The sequence below is a fragment of the Sceloporus undulatus genome, chromosome 2 (genome assembly GCF_019175285.1).
Source record: "Sceloporus undulatus isolate JIND9_A2432 ecotype Alabama chromosome 2, SceUnd_v1.1, whole genome shotgun sequence".
Taxonomy (NCBI): domain Eukaryota; kingdom Metazoa; phylum Chordata; class Lepidosauria; order Squamata; family Phrynosomatidae; genus Sceloporus; species Sceloporus undulatus.
The window spans coordinates 80,184,442-80,207,573 of record NC_056523.1 but is presented as its reverse complement, the minus strand read 5'-3'; the positions used below and the strand labels follow the sequence as shown (position 1 = coordinate 80,207,573).

General features: G+C 42.1%; 1 protein-coding gene across 3 annotated transcripts in view; it reads left to right on the top strand.

Moving 5' to 3' along the window:
* The window catches only part of LOC121922482 (uncharacterized WD repeat-containing protein alr2800-like), a 35,905-nt gene that overhangs the window by 11,501 nt on the left and 1,272 nt on the right, over positions 1-23,132 (top strand). For 2 of the 3 annotated variants that reach the window (XM_042451988.1, XM_042451989.1), the window contains 12 exons: positions 103-286; positions 3,952-4,042; positions 6,207-6,305; positions 6,525-6,615; positions 7,510-7,716; positions 8,273-8,375; positions 9,270-9,366; positions 11,393-11,487; positions 12,466-12,590; positions 19,052-19,235; positions 19,557-19,669; positions 19,764-19,857. In XM_042451988.1, the coding sequence (XP_042307922.1) occupies positions 103-286; positions 3,952-4,042; positions 6,207-6,305; positions 6,525-6,615; positions 7,510-7,716; positions 8,273-8,375; positions 9,270-9,366; positions 11,393-11,487; positions 12,466-12,590; positions 19,052-19,235; positions 19,557-19,669; positions 19,764-19,857 (1,483 nt within the window). The remainder of the gene's footprint in view (positions 1-102; positions 287-3,951; positions 4,043-6,206; positions 6,306-6,524; positions 6,616-7,509; positions 7,717-8,272; positions 8,376-9,269; positions 9,367-11,392; positions 11,488-12,465; positions 12,591-19,051; positions 19,236-19,556; positions 19,670-19,763; positions 19,858-23,132) is intronic. The other variant, XM_042451991.1, reaches the window with a different exon arrangement.

Here is a 23,132-nt window from a genome sequence, read left to right as displayed (position 1 = left end):
CCAGAATTCCCTAGTCAGCAGGTTTTCTGGGGGGATTCTGGAGACTGTAATAATAATAAAAAATTCCCCAAGCTCTGCTTCTGTCTGATCTCTCCTCTGCAGAGTGCTGTCAGGTTCTTTTGACCAGACAGTTGGCATCTGGTCCCAGGATGGACAGCTGATCCAGCGCCTTGGTCCCTTCACTGGTAACATTACTGGACTGTGCTATGTGGTATCGGTTGGCATCGTCTGGATCGCCAGTGGCACATCCCAACCCACCCTCTATGAGCCCCAGTCTGGGGAAATAGTGAGTGTCACTCAATCAGACAGTTCCCTGTTTGAACAGCAGTAGCAACAGCTACTGCTTATCTCCTCTTTGCCCTCTACTGGTAACACTTTGCCTTTGCAGTCCTTTCAACTAGTGCAGGAAAAAGATTGAAAGACCCCATTCCCACTGGGCATATAAAGCGACGAATCTCGCTGCGAGTCTGGCTCAGATCAAGTTTCTGAGTCATATTCGAATCACGTCCATCGTTCCCATTACAAAAGGGAGCAAATGGACTCGGTTTTTCTTGACCCATGTTCTCATTCCTGTTGATATTTCTCTGTTGTATTTTGATGCGGTTTATTTTGTTCCCCATTCCCATTGCCCTTCTGGAACTGTAAAACCTGTCAATCAAGTGCTTAGTCACAATGAAGCCAATTTCATAGATGCATTTTGTTGTGGGCTATTTTTGCTCCCCGTTCCCATTTGCGTCTTTCAAACCTGTTTTTTCTGGTTTCCTTTCTTTTTTTGGTCAATTGATCGCTTAGGCGCCTGGACACCTAGGCGCTTAGGCGCTCAGTAAAACAAAAAATGAAAAAGAAGAAATAATAGTTAAAAATGGTGTTCAATGGGTCTCCTCACACATCGATCTATGTGGAGAAGGGGGGGCTGAAGGGGGGAGTAATGTGCTTACCGCATTTGGAGGCCAATGTAGCAATTTGCTTTGTTTGGACACCCAACAGAGCGCCTAGGCGATCGAAAGCTTAATTTTTCTTAAAGAAAATAAATTTGTCTACACATGTGATTGCCTTACCTTGCTTCCTGCACCACTGGAGAAAGGCTACGCAGACGGGGGGAAATGGTGCCACAAATGCAGGAAAGAGAACAAAGCTGGTGACACCCCCCCGGGACAGCCCCTTGAACATTGCTCCTCCCATCCTAAAATATTGATTTGGACACCCTGTCATTCCCACTAGTTTGCCCCGGATCCGACACGGCAGCTGCAAAAAGAACCGCTGGAAAAGTGGTGTCAGGATAACCCAGGTTATCCACCGCTGATTTGGGTTTTAGAGAAATCGAACAAAGTAGGATCGGACACGAATTCAAATGAGAATGATTTCCCTTAAACTAGGATTGAATGCAAATTCAAATGGGAACGATGTCCCTATAACCCGATTCTTGATTCGCTTTATAGCCCAGTGGGAATGGGCGTAAAGAAGACTTTGCAGAGCCAGGAAAGGAACACACACACACACACACACACACACACACACACTCCAGAGATATTCATACATACATGCTTATGTACCTCTGTGTGTGTGTGTCTGTGTGTGTCTGTGTGTGTCTGTATGTATCATTGCAAAGGAATTTGCTGTGTTCTCCTTTCATTCCTATCTTTGTGAGTTGTGACCAAGATGATTATCCAGTTGTTTTTTCTCTGCATACATTGCTAGCCTTCACTAATTGATTTCCACACTTGCTTGAAGACTTTCTTTCTGTCTATCTCTCTGTCTGCCCCTCTCTCACACACACACAGAGGAGATATGTGCACTGCCAGCTTGATTTCAGCAAAATCATAACCATAATGGGAAACAATAGTTGCTTGGTCACATATGCAAAAGACTGCCAAACATTTTGCTAAGGGATTCACAAGCAGAATTCTTTTTGTGCCTGAGTTAAATGTTAAGCAGATTCAAATGGTAAAGCTTTTCATGAGTCTGTACCACTTCAAAGAGCTGCCTGGGTAATATTCAAGCTCACAGTTCTAACCCCCTGCTGACCCACTTCAGCCTGAGCTGTAGAACAAAAAACAAAAAGTTTTTGTTTTTTGTTCTACGTCTTGGGTTTTTTGGTGTTAGGGACTTTTGTTGGTCCACTGCAGCCTGAAACTGATTGTTCCAGGAAGGCTCAATCACTTCAGTCTGTTGTATGTGTAATAAACTGCCTGTCAGGCTGAGATACATTTACGGACCTCTAGAATTGATCTAGAATTAAATCTTTTAGCCTGTGCTGCTATGCTGGCATTGAGCTGGTAGTGCATGGCATTCTTAACCTTATTATTGGGTGCCATCTATTGATACATGGGGATCAGTGTCTTATGTGAGGCAACCAAAGCTCTATGATAGAGACATTTTTTGAATGTAGTAGACCCCAAGATCAACCCCCAGTTGCTGTTGTATGCCTTCAAGTCATTTCTGACTTATGGTGACACATGGGGTTTTTGTTGGCAACTTTTTTCAGAAAGAATTTGGCTTTGCCTTCCTCTGAGACTGAGAGAGCATAACTTGCCCAAGGTCACCCAGTGGGTTTCTGTGGCCAAAGTCTGGTGTCCAGAGCTGGAGTCCAACACTCAAACCACTATACCATGCTGGCTCTTTCAGTTCCCAGCACCTGCAGTTAAAAGGATTTCATGTAACAGATGATTAGAAAGACTTTTGTCCATGAAGTTAAAGAGCTGCTGCCAGTTAGAGCAGAGAGTACTGGGCAAGATGGACAAATAATATACTTGATATACATTGATATCCTGTTAGTGACTCATCCATGTGTCAGCCGTGCTATGTACATGGGCAAATTATTCACCACAGCACAACCAATGCATTCTGCTAACAGTGATAGAAGTGGAGTTGTGCATACAGGAACACTGCACATTGTGACTGTACACTGCACATTGGAGTTGCATGTTGTTCATTTCATACACACATTGTGCAATGGCATCAGTCATTGACATACATTGTGAAATTTGCTGTTGCATTGTGTTGGCATATACTACATTAAGGGGATGATGGACTGCAGCATCTAGTATAAGCAGAACTTGGAAAAGCAGGATTTCAGCTCCCAGAATCTCCCAGTCATTATAGCTGCTGGCCATGCTGGCATGGGGATTCTGGGAATTGTTGTGCAAAAAGTAAGTGTTCCAACTTGTTTATAAGGCAGATTCCTTTGTTCCTATGAAGTTTAACTGTTCTCTAGGATGACTTCCCCACATTTAACAAAATGCCTATCTTTAGTTGGCAGGCCTTAACTGCAAGGAAAATTCCTCATATTTATTACTTAAATAGCATCTGAAAAATGACCTATCCTACAGAGAGAGCTTTTCTGTGAAGCATTTTTCTTGCAACCAGTGGTTCTTCTTGACAGCTCAGACCCATCTTTCCTGATCAATGGTATGATACAGATGACATAAGGATGATACACTACCAGTTTATATTGAAAAATGGCTGTGGAACTTTTCTCAAATGTCAAGTGGCATATACAATTAAGATTAAATTATGTCTCTTTTCAAGTAATTTCTGGAACCGTTGTATTCTCCTGTTCCGGGGTCACACTAAACAGCTGATTTTTTATTTTCCATCTCCATGGGGTGAATGCTTCAAAGGCCACTAGTGCTGTATTCTTGGATCTTCAAATTTCTCCAAAACATTTTCAGAGCTGACATTTCTTTGTAGCTCTTAATCATCCTGGCACCATAAGCTGAATTTTCTGTGATTTCTTCCCCTATGACTATGTGAACTATTTATTTAGACAAGTTTTTCACAGTTCCATCATAAATTCATGTTTTCACATTTGATCTTTCTCCAGTTCCCAGAGAAAATCATGGGGTTCTTTGTTGGCAACATTTTGTGTACAATTTTGCATGCTAAGAAAGGAATAAATAGAAATGGTTATGAAATGGCCATTTATACTACATTCATTTGTGCTAATTTCAGGTTTCACAGTTCATATCCACATTCCAGGGGAATCGCAATGGCCCTCTTCTTCAGCAACTTATCAGCCTGCCAGACTCAAGGCATGTGATTGGTAAGCAATAAAGGAAAATTCAGCAGCTGTGTAAGACCTCACCGGGTCTCCAAGTCACTTGTGCAAGGGTTTTGGATTCACTATCCTTCCTCATTTGTAGATCAAGTTCTTTCATGCAGTTAGGAGAAAATAACCTCAATAATAATAATAATAATAATAATAATAATAATAATAATAATAATAATGTCTTACCTCCACACTCTCACTCTCCCCATGGATCAAGACAGGGAACAACAATTAACAAATACCAGTACACTATATTAATTTAAAAAGATAGTTAAAACAAATATCAGTTTAAAAGGAAAAATACACATTTTAAAACAATCCAGATTTAAAACTCATCATTTAAAATTCACAGTTTAAAAATCATTTGGATAAGTCTGCCAGAAGAAACTGGTATTTAATGCTATTTTAAATTCAGACAGCATATTCAGTTGTCGAATCTCTCCTGGCAGTCATTCCACAGACTAGGGGTTGCTGAAGAAAAAGTCCTCTGGCTGACAGATGCCAACTTAGTCCTGCCTGACTGGAGTAAATGTTCACCAGAGGACCTAAGTATACAGGGCGGATTATACAGGAGGAGAGAATCCTGTAGGCAATCCTGGACCCAAACCATGTGGAAGAATCAAGGACAACATAAGCAAGGTAGAGAAAGTTGTGGTCCTTTGGACTTCAGTTTCCATCATCCCTGGCTAGTCTGGCTGATGTTGAAGGATGGCTTTGGTAATTAATTTATATCAATCAGAGGTTGTAATAGGACTGCATAGGCCTGGGTTCAGTTCTCCATTCAGCTCTGAAGCAGTCTGACTGATGAGGCAGTCAGTATCTTTCAGCCTAACTTGATTGATAGGGCTGTTGTGAGGTTAATGGAAGGAAACAATACTAGGGACTCTTTCACATGGGGAAAATTGGAAGGTTAAAGTGGGGGCAATTCAGGGTCATTCAGGGCATTAGGGACAAGTTTGTTGCTGCTTTCCACATGATGCTGCACGCAATCAGGACAGAATCCAGGGAGAATGTGAGGTGACTCAAGAAATGAGCAGGTTCGCAAAACTACCAGATTTGCATGTCCATTTTGCTTGCGATTTCACTCCCTTCACGTAATGCTGGCTGTCTGAAAATGCAAGCCTCTAGAAGCCTTTGGTTCCCAGATTTCCCAAGGTGCCTTGCTGTGCCAAAGAGGGAGAATGCTCATGGGAGAAGCAGAGACAGGATGTTTTGGAAGTCCTCTTGGACAGGAGGGAGAAATGGAGGACATTCCCTGGAAAAGGAGGGCATCATGGAATATCAGCCCTCTGTGGAATTAGGCAGGCTTATGGACCCAGCCCCCTCCTTTCTCTCTCTTGTGTGTGTGTATCTTTGTGGTTTTGTGGAGTTTGCAAAGGGAAGCCTCATTCTGCCGTCCTCTGACACAGTTTTTGGGGCAAAGAGGATCCTCCCCCGGTTTTCCCTCTCTCCCTGGGGCATGTGGGGCGGGGTGTGGGGGGGGACTTGTGGAAATGACAGTCTGGAGCATGTGCAGAAAAGATATTTCTAAGCAAGCAATGGTGGTTTGTCCTCACCCATTTGATAGCCAAATTCAAATCTCACCCTAAGTAATGTGCCTTTAACCCCTTGTTGTGTTCTTGTGTGGGATAGCCATTAGCAAATGGGCTTGCTTTCCTGAGATGCCACCACTTTAACCATTTATGGGATGGACGCACATAGGTCCATGTGTGAAAAAGTCCTATGAGACCCTGACTGAATGGGTCACTATGGCAGCATCCACACGGTTCATTTAACTGATCGATTGTCATAGCATAGATGAAAATGGAAAAATGAGATTATCTCACAAGCTCCCTAAGTTAGCATGTGTAACATTGAACACTCAGGAATGTGATACTGAACCTCTCTCACACTTCATGTTGGTACACAGACTTGTTCCTATTGCTGTCTCATATTTATGGGTAGAGATACCTGTTTTGCACAAGCAGGAGTAGACCTAATACCTCCTGCTTTCATATCACATTTTCTAGCCATTCAATCTCCTTGGAAATGTGGCAATGCTTGGGGAATGGCAAGAGTTTATAGAATAATCCAAGTCGCCTTAAGAAACAAACAAACCAACAACAAGCAGTGTGTTTATTTTAGGTAGAACAAACAGAAATGTTCCTCCTTATTTCAGGCACAGCAAAGCCACAGCAAGTGTTGGTCTGGCGCTACAGTGAATTGGGATGCCTAACAGTGCTACTTTGCAAACACCCACTTGAATGTCTAGCCTATGGTAAGTGCTCAAGCCTTGTCTCTAACTTGACATCAGCTTCTGCCCAACCTTCAACAGATCAGGAAGAATAAGCTCCACAAGGTGAGCTTTCTCTGCTTAGGCCAAGACAATTAGTAGTTGGGGGGTGATCTTTGTTTTATATGGTCAGCAATTATTCTTTGGTCTGGCTTTCCAAAGTCCACGCTGCTCCAGTTGACTTTTTGAATATCTCTCCATTAGCTAAGAAGGGATCTATTTTGCTCTTCAGTGGAGACAGCAGTGGGACAGTGCAGAAATGGGAAAGGAGCTACATATCTCCCTTTATCTACAGGTAAGGTTTTGTCTATGCAGCTCAGCTAAGGCTACCATACCCAACTGTAAGGTGGGCCCTGTGCAGACCGGCCTTAAAGGCAGGCTTGGGGGCAGAGCCGGGGCATAGCATCCATATGACACACATCCTGTCCCTGTCCCCAGGTGGCATGATGCTGCATGCTGCACCACACGGTGTGCGGCATTACGGTGCTCCTCTGGCACCACATCCACACAATGCAGCCCCAAAGGAATGCCATAAAGCTGCAAAGCCGCAGCTATCATCCCCTTTCCAGGGTGCAAAAAGGAGCCACTTTTTGCAGCTCATGAAGTCCTTATGATAAAGAACACTAGTAATTAGAGGGAAAGGCTTAGAAAAGTTACTGTTTTGGTACAACATCATATCATCATCATTGGGGGGGGGGATAAATTGTTTAAACTCAGTTGTGTTTTAATACTGTAACTTCTTTAACTGTTTTTTTAATAACACTGTATGATATTTTTATTTGAACTTGCTTTTCTTAAATTATCTTGTGAGGTGTCTTTAGTCCCAGTTCTGGAGAAAAGGGGGGATAGAAATCAATCAAATAAGTAAATACATTTTAGATTATCATTCCCAGAATCCTGCAGTCAGCATGGTCACTGTTTTTTCCAGGCTCTGCCCCACGTCTAGGCCTGAAGAATGCTGTTGATTACAGGGGAAGAACCACAGTCTATGGCAGATGAGTTCAGTAGGCATTCAGCTGGAAGGCCCCTGCCTGCTACCAGAACTAGGAAGGAGATGAATTATAAAAGATGTTACCCTTCTTTTGGTCATTATGATGGCCCTGCCTTTAGAGTGGAGCACTTGCATCAAGGCTGTAAGTGTGCTAGCCACACTACATATCTACATTGTCTTCCATCCTGTTTCCTTCAGCAGGGAGTCCTTCCACCTCAATGAAGCCCAGCTAGAACGACGAGGACCCTTGGCCCAGCAGGGGAACAAGGGTTGCAGAGAGGAGTTCCAACCTCACCCAGATTCTAATAAAAAACGGAGATGGGTCTCTAGTAGTCATCACAGTAGCCGCACCAGGATCTGGAGCACAGCCAAAGGCACACAAAGAGAACGCACAGGCCTCATAAGGTATGTCCTTTTGCAGCAGAGGGGACACTGTATAACTAATTCTGAAAAGATAAAATCACTTCCATGTCTTCTCCAGGCATCCCTTTGGAGAATCTTTGACTTTGGATCACAACTCCCACAATCTCTTCCCATTGGCCATGCAGGCTGAGGCTTTAGAGAACTGAAGTAGAGAACACCTAGAGGAACAGAAATTTCCCCACCCTACCCCCGCCGCTTTGTAGATTGTTGTTCCTTATGGATGCTTTCCCCATTCACGTGGCACATGATTCCTCCAGGATCTAGTAACCAGACCACAGTGCTATCACATGCACTAGGCTGTGTATACAGACTCAGACCAAATCTCACTACTCAGAACTGCCAGCTGACATTGACCAAGAGAGCCCAAAAACCACATAATCCAATGCCTGCACACACTAAACTAGTCAGAACAGAGCAAGTCTATATCCAGAAAACAATGGAGAAAACTGAACTGTGTGAGAGTGTAATCAGGGGCTCAGGGTTCATGTATGGATGTAAGGCTGTTACCATGATAACAAAAGGACTGGATTTTTGGCAGAGCCCTGTTTGTTGAACAGCTGGATATTCTGGTGGTGTCAGCAACAGATGGGAACATCTATCTCTGGGAATTTGAGAACTTAACTCCAAGTGCTGATGTCCAGGTGAGACCAAACCCCTATCCTAACTTCCTTCTCATGGTAGAAGGCAGGCAGAATTCACATGCTTGGAGGTAATCTACAGGGAGGGAAGTTTCTTCAAACCAACCACATGTCTAGCTGAAGCGAGCAGAAAAGTAACAGCTGACTTGAACTAGATTGTGGTAAACAGAACAGTGTGGTAGCTCATTTTCAGCTAAAAGCACAGGTCTGGCTACAAGAAATTTCAGTCTCCGTAGTCCTTTTCTGGCAATGTTAATTTTTTTATAAGTGGGCAACATTTCTCTTTCAGAAATCCAGACCTTGATGCATGACACATTCATTCTTAACTAGAATTTGCAAAGAAAAATAACTATAACTTCAGAATTCTCCTAACAAGCAGAGCCAATGGGGATTTTGGGAGTTGCAGTTCAAAAAAGTAGCCTTTTCCAGCTCTGTTTTTATCACTGCGTCACCCAGAATCTATGGATTCTCACCCATCTTTGGCTCTGTAGTGAGATAGTCCAACTACCTTGAAGTCAGCAGCCAAAGTACAAGCATACATTTGATTGTTATAACTGCTGCGAAAGATACTCTTCCTTTATATTTTGCTGCTCAGAACCCTGGTTTTTACACTAAATTCCACTTCCCTCAGCTCTTTGCTTAGGAGGCAAACAGTAAAGTAGTTTTAAATGTTTGTTTTAACAACTGAGTGCCCTACAGATAACTTGGGCAGTAATATTCCCAACCAGCATAACCAAGCTAGCAGGAGCTGACAGGAACTAAACTACAAGATATTTGGATGCCATAGCAAACAAGCCATAGGTACATGATGGGCCAGTTATACACATGATGGGCTTGTTGCAGAAAGAAACTCAGATGGTTTTCTTACATGTTGAATATTTTTCTCCTCTGCTGTAGCAATGCCTACCAGTTTTGGACCAAGACTCTAGAACACTGGCTTCATCCTGCATCCAAGATGAGAAGGCCCAAGATAATTCACACTCTTGTGTAGCAGGTGAAGGCACTAGTTTGGAATGGGGAATAAGATCACATCAGGAAAAGTAGAATGGACTTTAAACATGCACAAAAATAAACATGAAATGGTCCATCACATTTCAAATGTATTTTTCCTCAGAACTCCTTAGATGGGCTAGGGCTTGGAATGTTATTTTTAAAAAGTTATCTATGATAACTAAATATTTTCTATGTGTGGTTGTGAATATTGGATAGTGAAGAAAGCTGACAGGAAGAGAATCAACTCATTTGAAGTGAGTGCTGGAAGAGAGTTCCACAGATAACAAATGGGTCCAAGCCTGAACTCACCATACATAGAAACTAAAATGATTAAACGGAGGTTATAATACTTTAGATAGATCATGAGATTACATGACACATTAGAGACAGTAATAATGTTTGATAAAATGGAAAGCCATAAAAATAAAAAAGGAGGACCACTACAGAAGTGGATTGGCTCAGTCAAGCCATGGCCCTATGTCTGCAAGAGCTGAGCAGGGCTGGTGATGGCAGAGTATCTTGGAGATTTCTCATTCATAGGGTCACCAAAAACTGAAACTGATTTGATGACAATAAACAGCTGCTGTTGCTACTACTATTTATTTTTATACTTTACACATTGACTGACCAACTGATATGTTACAATGCATCTGAACACTACAAGGTGCTGACCTGGGATACAAAACACATTCAGTTCAGTCCACCTTGTCCTTGTGTCAACAGCCCCAACATTGGGGCATTAAATGTTTTGATTATATGACTATTTATTTCTTTATTTCACTTCTATGCTGCTTTTCTCCCAAAAAGGATCCAAGATGACTCACAAGATAAAAACATTAAAATGTCACAATAAAAAATTTAAAACAATTAAAATCGTCTAGTTAAAATAATATAAAATTAATACAAAAATGTATCTAAAACACACACCCCTTATAAAAGCCATCTTGTCCTGATTATATGTTTAAAAGCCTGCTTAAATAAAAATGTTTTGCATGTCAGCGAAAGGCAAGGAGAGAGGGGGCCAGCTTAGGCTCCCATGGGAGGGCATTCCAAAGGGTGGGAGCAGCCACCAAGAAGGCTCTTTCTCATGTCCTCAGCAAGTGAGCCTGGGATGGTGGCAGGACTGAGAGAAAGCCTCCCCTGAAGATCTTAGGGCTCCAGTAGGTTTGTATGGGGAAATGCGGTCTCTCAAATAGTCTGGACCTAAGCCTTACAGGGCTTCATGGGCCATGACCAGTACTTTGCATTGTGCCTGAAAACAAACCAGTAGCCAGTGAAGCTGTTTCAACAAGGGAGTTAAATGCTTCCTAGAACTGGCCCTGGTCAGCATTCTCACTGTAGCATTTTGAACCCGCTCAAGTTTCTGAACAGTTCCAAAGGCAGCCACAAATAGAGTGCATTACAGTAGTCTAAATAGGATGTAATCAAGGCATATGTCAACGTAGCCAGATCTGACGTGTCAAGGAATGGGCACAGCTGGCCACTGCTGAAACCTGAGCATCCAGTCTCAAAGTTGAGTCCAGAGCACACCCAAGCTGTGAGCCTGAGATTTCAAGGAGAGAGTAACCCTATCCAGCACAGGCAAAGTCCCTATTACCTGAGCTTCCTTACGCTGTTCAATGTTTATTCATGTGCACCTTTGAGATTCCATCATTACTTGTTTTTGACTCAGCAAAGAGATCTTTTAGCACCTTTGAGACTGAGAAAAAGAAGTTGATAACATAAGCTTTCATAGACATAAGTCCATATCAGATATTCTTCCCTCTGTTACTGATACTTTTTCTCCTCTTTTCACTGGAGCAGGTTAAAATACATTAGCATAGCCAAGTGTGCTCAGTGATAGTGGATGAAGAACTTTTTGCCTTCAAGCTGTGTGGGACTACAATTCCCATATTCTCTTACGTGTTACCTAGATCTGCTGCACTTAGATTATATTATTTGGGGCCTCCTTGACGTTTAGAAAAATTCTTTACCTGTTTCTTTTCTCATCCTGCTATTGTTTCTCATGCCAGTATCACCTTAAATAGGTTTCACCTGCAGAACGGTGCTGTGTGGACATACAAGCCTGGTGACAGCGCTCACCTTGGCAGGTGATGACACTGACACCTGCTTCCCCTACTTGGTAAGTGAAAATGCTAATTTGGAGAAATTACATAGGGTGTTCCTACAAAAGAACAAATGCATTATGGAAAATAGAGATCTCTATTACGGATAGAGATCTCCGACTTGCCGGAGGAGATCCGCCATATTACCACTCTGACAGCCTTTAAAAAGGCCGTAAAGACAGATCTCTTCTGGCAGGCCTTTCCAAATTAGCCTCCTCTCCTTGAGCAAGACAGCTGCCTGTTCAGCAATATAGACTCTCTCGCCTCAATTTGTCCCTCAGTTCAGCTGAACTTATTTATTAGAAGGTTGTTTGATACTGTGAATTTTATTTTATATTGTTCTATTTTATGACTGGGATGGGAGGCAGGAAAAGGGATTTGTTTAAAATGTATTTGATACTTATTTTTATTGTGTTGTATTTGGGTATTTTTTTTGATGCTGTAACCCGTCTTGATTCTTTGTGAAAAGGCAGGCTATAAATAATAATAATAATAATAATAATAATAATAATAATAATAATAATATCTGCATTGGCTATAAACATACATATAGAGTTAAACCTGGAAATAATTTGTACAATTGAACAGAATTTCATTACGTATCACCCAAGTAGGGAAAACTGATAAAGCGACCTGCATGCCTGCCCCATATGGTTCTCATTGCTAATGGGAAACTTTTGGCTCCCTGCTCCTTTTCCTAAATATTTTTTTTAAATCCTTAAAATAAATTTGGCTTGGGCAGCCCTTCAGCAAGACAACTGTACAGCATGACATGTGGTCACCTGAAGATTATATGCAATATTGTCCTTCGTTGGGGGTCAAGAAGGATAGGCAGGGGGCAGGCTACAGATGCAGGAAGAGCCTTTCTGGTACATACAGTACATAGAAAGGGTGTGGATGGGAGAGAGGTCTGCTGATAGGGTAGCAAGGAGATGGAGCACTGGAAGGGGTAGAGCATTGTGAAGTAGGAGCTCACTCTGCTGCATTTTTTGTAGCTCAGTGGGGGATGGGATGGAAGGCTATGTCTTTGGGACCTTCAAAACCACTCCTTCCTAAATGCCTTCTCCAACCTGCCTATGAATTATGAGCCCATCTTGGATATGGCCTACTCCTCCAAAAGGTAGGTGAGTCTATGTGTCTGTCCTTCTGTGGGAAAGGTGGAGCAGCCATTTTATTTTATGTTGTTGTTGTGTGCCTTCAAGTTGTTTGCGATTTATGGCGACCCTAAGGTGACCTGATTTGTTCAGGGGAGATTTACCATTGCCTTCCTCTGAGGCTGTGAGTGTGTCACATGCCCAAGGTCACCCAGTGAGTTTCATGGCTTTGCTGGGAATTGAACCCTGGTCTCCAGAGTTGTAGTCCAGTGCTCAAACAACTACGCCACAGTGGCTCTGTTTTCTTTTATCTTACAATCAAAATAAAACATGGGGCAGTAATGGAATAATAGAGTTAGAAGGAACTAGAAGGGCCATCTATCCAACTACTTGCCATGCTGCACAACTAATGCAGTCCTCCTGAAAGATGCCCATCCGACCTCTGTTTAAGCACCTCCAAAGAAGGAGACTCTACCTACGCTCAGGCACAGAATCATAATGTTGGAAGGTGCTACAAGAGACATTTAGTCCATCCCTCTGCCATTTAGGAATATATAATTATAGCAACCCTGAAAGATGCCCATCCAACTTCTGTTTTAAAACCTCTAAAGAAGTCCATTACCCCCCCCCCCAAGACAGTCTATCCCACTGTTGAACAGTTCTTACAAGAAAAAAGTTCTTTCTAATATTTAGATGGAATTTTTTTTCCTTGTAATTTGGATCCATTGGTTCATGTTCTAGTTGGAGTGTGTTCTACTGTTGATCAGCTCCTGCCATGAGGAATTCATAGCAGTGTTAGTCTGTAAAATCAGTATGTAAAGAGATCTTATAGCACCTTTGAGACTAACTGAAAGAAAGTTGGCAACATGAGCTTTCGCAGACTTCAATCTACTTCCTCAGATGCATCTGAAGTAGTAGACTTCAGTCTGTGGAAGCTCATGCTGCCAACTTCGTTCTTTCAGTTAGTCTCAAAGGTGCTAAAAGATCTCTTTACATACTGATTTTACAGACTAACACAACCAACTTTCAGTTAGTCTCAAAGATGCTAAGTTCTTCCTAATATTTGGGTGGAATTCTTTTATTTTATTTTTTGTTCAGTCCTTTGAATCCATTGGTTCAATAGAAAATGCTCTTGCTCCGTCTTCTATATGACATCCCTTCAGATATTTTAAAATGACTATCATGTCACTCCTCATTCTTCTCCAAGTTAAACATGCCCAGTCCTCAAGCAGCTCCTCATAGAACTTGGTTTCCAGACCCTTTACTGTCTTGGTTGCCCTCTTCTGGGCACATTATATCTCAACAATATCTTTCCTGAACTATGGCATCCAGAACTGGACACGATATTATAGGTAAGATCTGGCTAAAGTCCAAAACAACACTGCAGAAACAATCCAGTTTGAGACCACTTTAACTGCCTTGGTTCAATGCTAAGAAATTCTGGGCACTGTAGTTTTGTGAGATATTTACCCTTCTCTGTAAAACATCTCTGGTGCCACAATTTAAACTACAATTCCCAGGATTCCCTAACACTGAGCCAGGGCAATTAAAGCAGTCTCAAACTGGATTATTTCTGCAGTGTATTTAGGACCTTAAAAAGTATAGAGTAGCATTATTACTTCCCTTGAGAGCCAGTGTGGTGTAGTATTTGAGTGCTAGGGCAGAACTCCAGGAGAGCAGAGCTGACTCCCTGCTCAGTCATGAAAACCTGCTGCGTGATGTTGAGCAAGTCACACTCTCAGCTTAGGAGGAAGTCAGTGGCAAAGCCTCTTTGAGCTAAGAAAACCCCATTGTAGGATCACTAGTAAACCAAGGTAGGTTCACCTTGGGCTCACAAAAAGAGACACACACTTTCACACACAATATGTCATTTGATCTGGATTGTTTGTTGTTAGCTGTCCTTGAGTCAACTTCGACTCATAGCGATCCTGCGGATGAGACATTCCCAAGACCCCCTGATTCACTCATTACCTCCCTGACTGAGTGGCCATTCAGACTGCCTTATACCCCAGTTCAGAAACCGGATTAAAAGCGGGAAGTTCATATTGGCCCCAAATTTGAGGCTTGCACACCTGTTGAGGGGCAAATACCCCTTGGCATGGGTCTTTTGAAAGCAGAGTTTTACCTGTATCTTTTGAGAAAAACTGGTTCCCGGCAAATATGAACTTGGCCCCAGTCATGATTGGGTCAAGTTCAGGGGAGGGATTTAGGGCAGAGGGAGGGCAGAGGGCAGAACATGCCTCCCCTCTTGCAGGCAGCTTTTTCTCTCTTTTTTTTCAGGGGTAATTTTTTTTTGACAGTCTATGCAAATAGTTCTACAGGTTGATACATATTGATAGAATGTGTCTGCTTGTGCTACATTTCCCTTTCTGCTTGCTGCCGGCACAGCAGGTCACTTTGCAAATGGCATTTTTTTAAAAAAAAATTGTGTTTAATATGTGAATGCTACAATGTGAATGTTACAAATGTTTCCCTTTTAATTTGGCAAATTGATCCAATATGTGCATGTTTTTGCTACATATGTGTATTGTAAGGCATTCTGGGGTGGCAAGGAGGAAAAGGAAAGCAAGAGGATGCAGAGATGGCATTCTGAGGTGTTGTTGTTGTTGTTGTTGTTGTTGTTGTTGTTGTTATTGTGACGGGAAGAGGATGGCATGGGGGGAGGCAAGGGCTTCAGAGGTAGCATTGAGCTGGAAGCTAGAGGCTGGCATTCAGAGGGAAGGCTGTGGAAATCCATGACTTTGGGGGAGTCACACTCTCTCAGCCCCAGGGGAAAGGCAATGGCAAATCTCCTTGGAACCAGTCTTGCCAAGAAAACCCCAGGATGGGGTCATTTTAGGGTTGCCATAATCTGTAAGGTTCCAAATACACACAACATACACACACCTGGAGGTTTTTAAATTTGACAAGTTGACAGAATATGCGTACACTGCTGAAAGTTTTTTTAAAAAGGAGAGGGGGAAGAACCAATTCCGTTGGCCAATGATTGTAGGATATGTCACCTTTTACGAAAGCGGAAGTGAATTTGACTGACAACAGAGGAGGCTCCATTTTAAACCGGTGCCACAAATATGAACTTCAGAGGGGCAAATTGCCCCGATCGAGGTAAAAGATAGTGGGCACTTGTTTCTGAGCAGATTCGACAGGAGAGGACCCGGATCTGCCCAGTTCTATCCAGGGCAAGTGGCAATGGAGCTTGAGTCTTGCTATCTGGTATGCAGTCTTCCTCTCTTTCTGCTACCCTCTATCTTTCCTAGAATTCTTGTCTTTTGTAATGAGTACGACAGCCTCTGTCTAATCAGAGTACAGCCAAAGTATGATAACCTCAATCTAAACATCTTGACTTCCAGGGAGAGCTTAGGCTTCATCATCTGTTCAAGGACCCATTTGTTTGTCTTTTTGATGGTCCATGTCAGCACTCTTCTCTAGCACCACAGTTCAAAAGAGTTTATTTTCTTTTTATATGCTTTCTTCATGTTCCTGCTCTCACATCCATACAAGATGAAGGGGAATGTAATGGCTTGGACAATCCTAACTTTAGTATTCAGCAGTATATCTTTGCTCTTTAGGATCTTAATAGTTCTTTCATTGCTGCCTTTCTCATTCTTTAGTCTTCTTATTTCTTCACTGCACTCTCCTTTCTGATCAGTATATGATCCAAGGTACAGGAAATCTTAAACTATTTTGATTTCTTCATTGTCTAGGTTGAATTTATGTAGATCCTCTGTGGTCATTATTTTTGTTTTCTTTATGCTCAGCTACAAGCCTACCTTTGTACTTTCTTCCTTGATCTTTCTTAGGCCTGGTACAAATGGGCCCTCAGTGACACCCTTGTCACATGCTAGGGTTGCCTCGGGGCAGAGCACCCACACGCCCTGCAACCCTAGCACATGACGAGGGCGTAATAATGGTGGCGCCCTGTATACATGGGTGCCACCATTGTTACGTAAGCGTTGTGCGGCATCTGCAGAGCACCTCGTGGCGCTTACGTAATGAGTGCGCCAGTGACACACTTGTTATGCTGTCCTTGCAGCATAATAAGAACCCGCTTTTTGCGGGTTCTTTTTCTGCCAGAGGGAAGCCACGCGGTTTGGTGGCTGCAACTTCCTTCTGGTGGAAAAAAGGCCACTGCCAGCCCGGACATCAGAGGAGGTATGTACCGGGCCTTAGTAACAGTTCCAGGTCCATTATATGTTATGCTAGTAGGATGTTATCATCCACATATCTTAGATTGTTGATATTCCTTCCTCCTATCTTTACTACTTCTGATTCTGAACCTGGTCTTCATAGGATATTTTCTGCAGACAAGTTGAACAAGAATGGTGATAACATGCAGCCTTGCCTGACCCCCTTTCTAATTGGGTACCATTCTGTTTCTCCATATTCTGTTCTAATAGTTGCCTCATGTCCTAAGTACAGCTATCTCATCAGGACTATCAAATGTAGGGGCACTCCCACATCTTTAAGAGTGTTCCATATTGTGTATTGATCTTTTTTGTACACTGCTATGATCTAATTGGAATAGCGGTTTATAAATAAAACTTATTATTATTATTATTATTATTATTCCTTTGTGATCTAGCTATAATCTATAAAGCACATGCTGATTTTCTTTTGGAATTTCTTGCTGCACTCCATTAGCCATCGTATGCCTGAGATGTGGTCCCTAGTGCATCTGCCTTTCTTTCCTGCACCCAGCTTGCATCTCTGGGATTTCTCTCTCCATATATGATTGGAGTCTATGTTCCAGAATTTTAAGCATAATTTTGCTTGCATGGGAATTAATGCTGTGGTCCTATACTTGCTCCAGTCTTTTGTCTCTCCTTTTTTGTGGGTGCAGTGGCATCACTAGGGTTGGTGTCACCCAGTGTGGTAACTCATGGTGTCACCCCTCCCTTTGTTGACCTCCTCCCATACCACACCATACAGAATCCTTAGTATTTTTTTTACTAATGTCACTCATTAATCATAATTCCTGTATGTAATGTTAATAGTTGTGACATAAACAACTAACAAAATTAAAATTATACCTTTAAATTACAATATCATACACACAGCTTAAATGCATTAACATATAAATAGTTTCATGTGGTTGAACTGAACATTTGGTAAAATATGATATTTTAAAACAAAATTTAAAAATAATTAAAAACTTTATTTTTATTTAAAGGTTTGATTTAATTTTTAAAAAACCTGGAGACTCTCCTTTCTCCTCTCACTGAGACTCGCCCCACTCACACCATCTCTTCAGCATTTTAATGGGACACAGGCAAATGCCACAGCTGTTTCTGTCTAAAGGCAGATGTTTGAGGACTGGTGGTGTCACGCCACCTTAAGATGTCACTTGGTGTGGTCTGCATCCCCTGCACCTCCATAGTGATGCCACTGTGTTGTTGGGGATGAATATGGAATGTTTCCAGTCTGTTGCAATCATTTTGTTTTCTATATTTGTTGGCATATTTTAGTTAGCACTAGAGTTGATACTGTCTGTGTGGATTGTATTAGTTCAATAGGAATATTGTCTGTTCCTGGTGATTTATTCTTCCCAGTTTCTCTTATTGCAGTTTCTACCTCACTTTCTAGAATTTGAAGTTCATTTTCATATGTTTCTTGATTCCTTGTGTTGCTCATTTTTCCATCTCTTTTATATAGATCTTCTGTGTATTGTAGCCAACATCTTTTTATTTCTTCTTGATCTTGTAGTATGTTCCTCTTCTTATTATAAATCATCCCAGCCACTGGTTTGAACTTACCTTTAAGTTCTCTTATCTTGTGGAAGAAATCTCTGATTCTTTCTTTTTTGATGTTGTCTTCTATTTCTTTGCATTGATTATTATAGAAGTCCTCCTTTTTCCTTGTACACTAGTTGTTGAACAGTTACATTAATGGTTCTAATGTTGTTCTTATCTTATTTTGATATTGTACTCTTATTGATACAGATATCACTTTGGCTATTTTGGCTGCCACATCACACTGTTCACTTGTGTTTAGCTTGTGTTTAGCTTGTCTCTAGATCTTTTTCACATGTACTGCTGTCAAGCAAGATGTCAGCCATCCTGTATTTATGCATTTCATTTCGCCCCCTGATTAAATGTAATACCTTGTATTTACAGTATTCCTGAAGAAATTCATTTTGTTAAGTTGTGGCCCACCTCCCCAATCTGTTTTAGTAATTTTGAACTCTGATTCTATCTTCTGTCATATTATCTTCCCCTCTTAATTTGGTGTAATCTGCACATTTGATAAGCATGCCCTCTATTCCATTGCTCCATGGTAAGCTCTCAACCAGCGGTGCTGTCCTGAGAAGACTCCAGTTTGAAGAAAGGAGTGCTAAGTTCTGCTCTTAACAACAGCGGCCTGGTGAGGCACAGGAAGAGCCAAACTCCCTACTACAGGAACCCCATAGGTTTGGGCCCAGTCCAATTTAATTGTTCCAGAGGTTTATGTCATTCCTATATCCTTAATCAGACCCTCCTGGTCCTGGCAGGAGGGAATTTGCTTTCTCTTCCAGCACTGGCAGAGTTTTCATCTGTGCCTTCAAACCTCTTTGCGCTGACCTGGTGCTCCTGACTGAGCTTTGTGGGCACAAAGCCACTGTTGTAGCCTTGCTCTGGCATCCATTTACAAACAAGTGGGTCTGTGGTGCTGAAGATGGCTCCATTCAACTTTGGGTAAGTGCTAAATCAGCTGATGACTTCAACACATCTTCTGTATGTTCAGGATATTGACTGTCAGGGAGGCAGGAAAAATATTCATCCACTGAAGAGTTGAAGTGTGGTTAACAAATAAATATTTGGGGCAGTTTAGGTTATAGTAAACAATTCTGCCTCAAAATTGTTAGAAAACCTATGGTCATAACAGATTCTTTTACCAAGTACCTTTGAAGTAAGAGCTATATTGTTTAAGCAACAAATGGGGCTGGGTATGGGAGAAACCTCCTTGCTAGTGACATGCAGTCCTTGGTAGAAACTGCTTATATGGTTTACACACAGAAAGAAGATGGTAAATGCTGTGTACAAGACCTGATAGCCCCCAGGGGAATCACTTGCCTTTGCATTGACCAGGTTAATGGCTGCATTGTTGCCGGGGTCCATGACACCATTAGGTACGTATGGGATAATGTGTGTGACGGGAAGTTAAGGGATAATAGGACAGCCCATCTTTGAATGTGCTTTGGCTCTCACATTTTCTCCTTACAGAGTTTATGACCCAAGCTCTGGGGTGCAAGTTCAGACATACATAGGGCATCAAGACTCCATCAAAGGTCTCGTGCATGTACCAGAAAGGAAGCAGGTATGAGGGACTGAGAGCACCCCATTGATACACAAATCAAGAGAGTTGCAAATTCTGTCACTCTTGTTTCCAGGTTATGGTTGAACCAGCATATGGCAATGGGTATGCTCTGTTGATGTATATTCAAACTATGTTGCACTGTGACCAACATTTTGTTTTGAGAGCATGTTTGGTGTTTCAGGTCCATGGTGAAAGAGTGGACCCTTCCCATCCACAGGCGTACAGTTCCAGGTCCCCCTGCAGATAAGAAAAAACACAGATGCTCAAGCCCATATTATTCAATGGATGCCAGTGTGCACATGTCTGTGTCAGTGCATGCACATGCTGCCATTCAATACAGTGAGGTGTGGTGATCTGCACGTGGTTGCCAATACAGCAGGTCCACTGTATAATATTACTCTTTAGTGTTGTTATGTTCATTTTATTGTGCAGTGTGGCACCAGGAGAGTATTGTTCCCATTCTTCCTGTATACTGCACCACACTGGCATTCCTCCAACAACCAGTCTTGTACATATGTGTGTTTGTATGTGTTTTGAAAAATCATAAATATTCTAGTTTACCTTGCAAATCTTTCAACACTACTCACACATGATCATCAACTAGGCAGTCCTGTAAACAGATCACAGTGTGATGAGAAGTACACCACTGTTACATTGGTGCAGATTCTACAGAAAACCTCTTTACTGCCATATCGAAGTAATTTTGTTGCAGTGACATATCTTGCATTGTGGCAGGGTAGTATGTGTGTTCCTTCAAGTCACCTGTTGACCTATGGCAACCCCATAAATTGCATAGGGTTTTCTTAGGCAAGGAATACACAGAATTAGTTTTGCCATTTCCTTCCTCTGAAATATTGCCTACAGCACCTCATATTCCTTGGCTGTTTCACACCCAAGTACTAACCAGATAGTAGTGAGGCTTCTTTCATATTGTAGCCCCCTTCACTATAAAATTGTCTGAATTAAAAAAAAAAAAACCAGAAAAATATTACCTAGAAAGAATGGAAATAAATCAATATGAACATCTCTATTAGTTATGCTGCCATCTTGGCCTCGGGTTGTTTTTACTAATAATTTTCCATATCGCATAGAAAAATAGCAGACCGAACAGGTTTTTTTTCCTGAATCTGTCTGGTTCTACTAACAACAGCTGGTAGCAAGATGAATTCCAAAATGAACAGGAATTAAGTCCTAACAGAAAGAGGGGGAATCAAATTAATGCCCAAAATTGGATATATAGAATAACAGTAAAAAGCAGGTATATCAATCTAATTTAATATATCACTTTAAAAAATCAAAATAACACTCAAATTACATTAGCACAATTAAAATAGAAATAAAAAAATCACTTCAACTTAAGTCAGCTTCAATGATGTAGAATATATTTGGCTGTACTGAACAAGCAACTAGAAATGGCTGATAGATAATCACATTATCCTCAAGTATAAATATTAAATTACTGAGAAGGCCAAAGACCCTGTGGGCTTTAAAATGTTCAGCCAAAAAGTAGAGGGAGTTGGCACTGAACAATCGTGTTCTTATCAGCCTCTGGTGCCTTCCCAGATAAAGAAATCAAAACATTACATACCAACAGTATCCTGGGTAGAGTGGCAGTTAGCCAAGACCTTCTCAGTGGGCCCATTCACATTGCAAAAAAAAATCGGTTTTGAAACCGATTCAATCACGTGAAGTTCCTACTCACCCCGAATCTCACACAAGCGAATCCGGAGCTTGCACACCCGTTCCGTGGTAAATGGCCCCTAGCGCGGGTCTTTTGAAATCGGCGCAAATGCCGTTTCTTTTTAAAAAACCCAAAACCCCGGTTCCTGGGAATGAGAACTTTGGCCTCGATCACGATCGAGGCAAATTGAGGGAGGGATTTAGGTCAGAGGGTGGGCAAAGGGCAAGGCATTTCCTCCCCTCATCGGAGGGGAGGGGGTGGAGGAAAGAGCCCAAAGGGTGGATGCTAAGGATGACAGGTGGCAAAAGGGGAGGCTGGGCTGCATAGGGCTGGGGGTGGGGGGGGGAGATGGAGAAAGTGATGGAGGAGGAGGAAGGAGGAAGAGGAAGAGGAGGATTGCCAAGGCTGGGGGATGTAGGGAAATGGATGAAGCAGAAGCATCTATGCGCATTTTAAGACCATTTATGCGCATTTTTTGGGGGGTGACATGTCTGTGTGCTTGCTATTTCCTCTTGCTCCTGGATTATTATTATTATTATTATTATTATTATTATTATTATTATTATTGTTACTGTTATATGCGGATGCTACAGTCAGAATGCCTGCACTACATTTCCCCTTTATTCCCAATTGATTCCATGGGTTAGAGCATTCCCTCCCCTCATCGGAGGGGAAAGAGAGGAGGAAAGAGCCCAAAGGGTGGATGCTGAGGGTGACAGGTGGCAAAAGGGGAGGCTGGGCTGCATAGGGCTGGGGGTGGTGGTGGGGGGAGATGGAGAAAGTGATGGAGGAGGAGGAAGGAGGAAGAGGAAGAGGAAGAGGAGGATTGCCAAGGCTGGGGGATGTAGGGAAATGGATGAAGCAGAAGCATCTATGCGCATTTTAAGACCATTTATGCGCATTTTTTTGGGGGGTGACATGTCTGTGTGCTTGCTATTTCCTCTTGCTCCTGGATTATTATTATTATTATTATTATTATTATTATTATTATTATTATTACGCTGCATTTCCCATTTATTCCCAATTGATTCCATGAGGTCACTCTCTCTCAGCCTCAGTGGAAGGCAATGGCAAAGTGTAAGCAGGAGGAAAGGGGTCAGTTCAGCAGAGGGGGAAGCTACAATGTTGCAAAAGACCTCACTTACAATCAGTGTTACATTTTTAAACAATTTTTTGGAGCAAAGGGAAAGCTACAAATGTTGCTTTTAAAAGCATAAAAAAATGCATGACAATTCCATCCTTTGCCTGGGACGGGGCAGATCTGACCCAAATGCCCACAGGTTTATAAAAAAATTAACCCTGTGCCTGGCTCTTTAAAAAAAGGGAGGAGAGGGAGGACACTTTCCGATGTCCTGCAAAACGTCACCATGACAATCGCTTGATTGACAGCGGCCACCTCACTGGCAGAGATAGAATGCATTCGATTTCTGTCAAAATGCATTCGATTTCAAATTTGTAGTGGGCACTTGCTAACGGAGCGATTCGGGGGAGGGGCATCCAGATCATCCCAGTTCCCTCCATGTCTTTTACCCCAGTATGAATGGGGCCAGTGTTGCTAAGGATTATGGAGCACATGCTTGGTTTGCATGGGTAA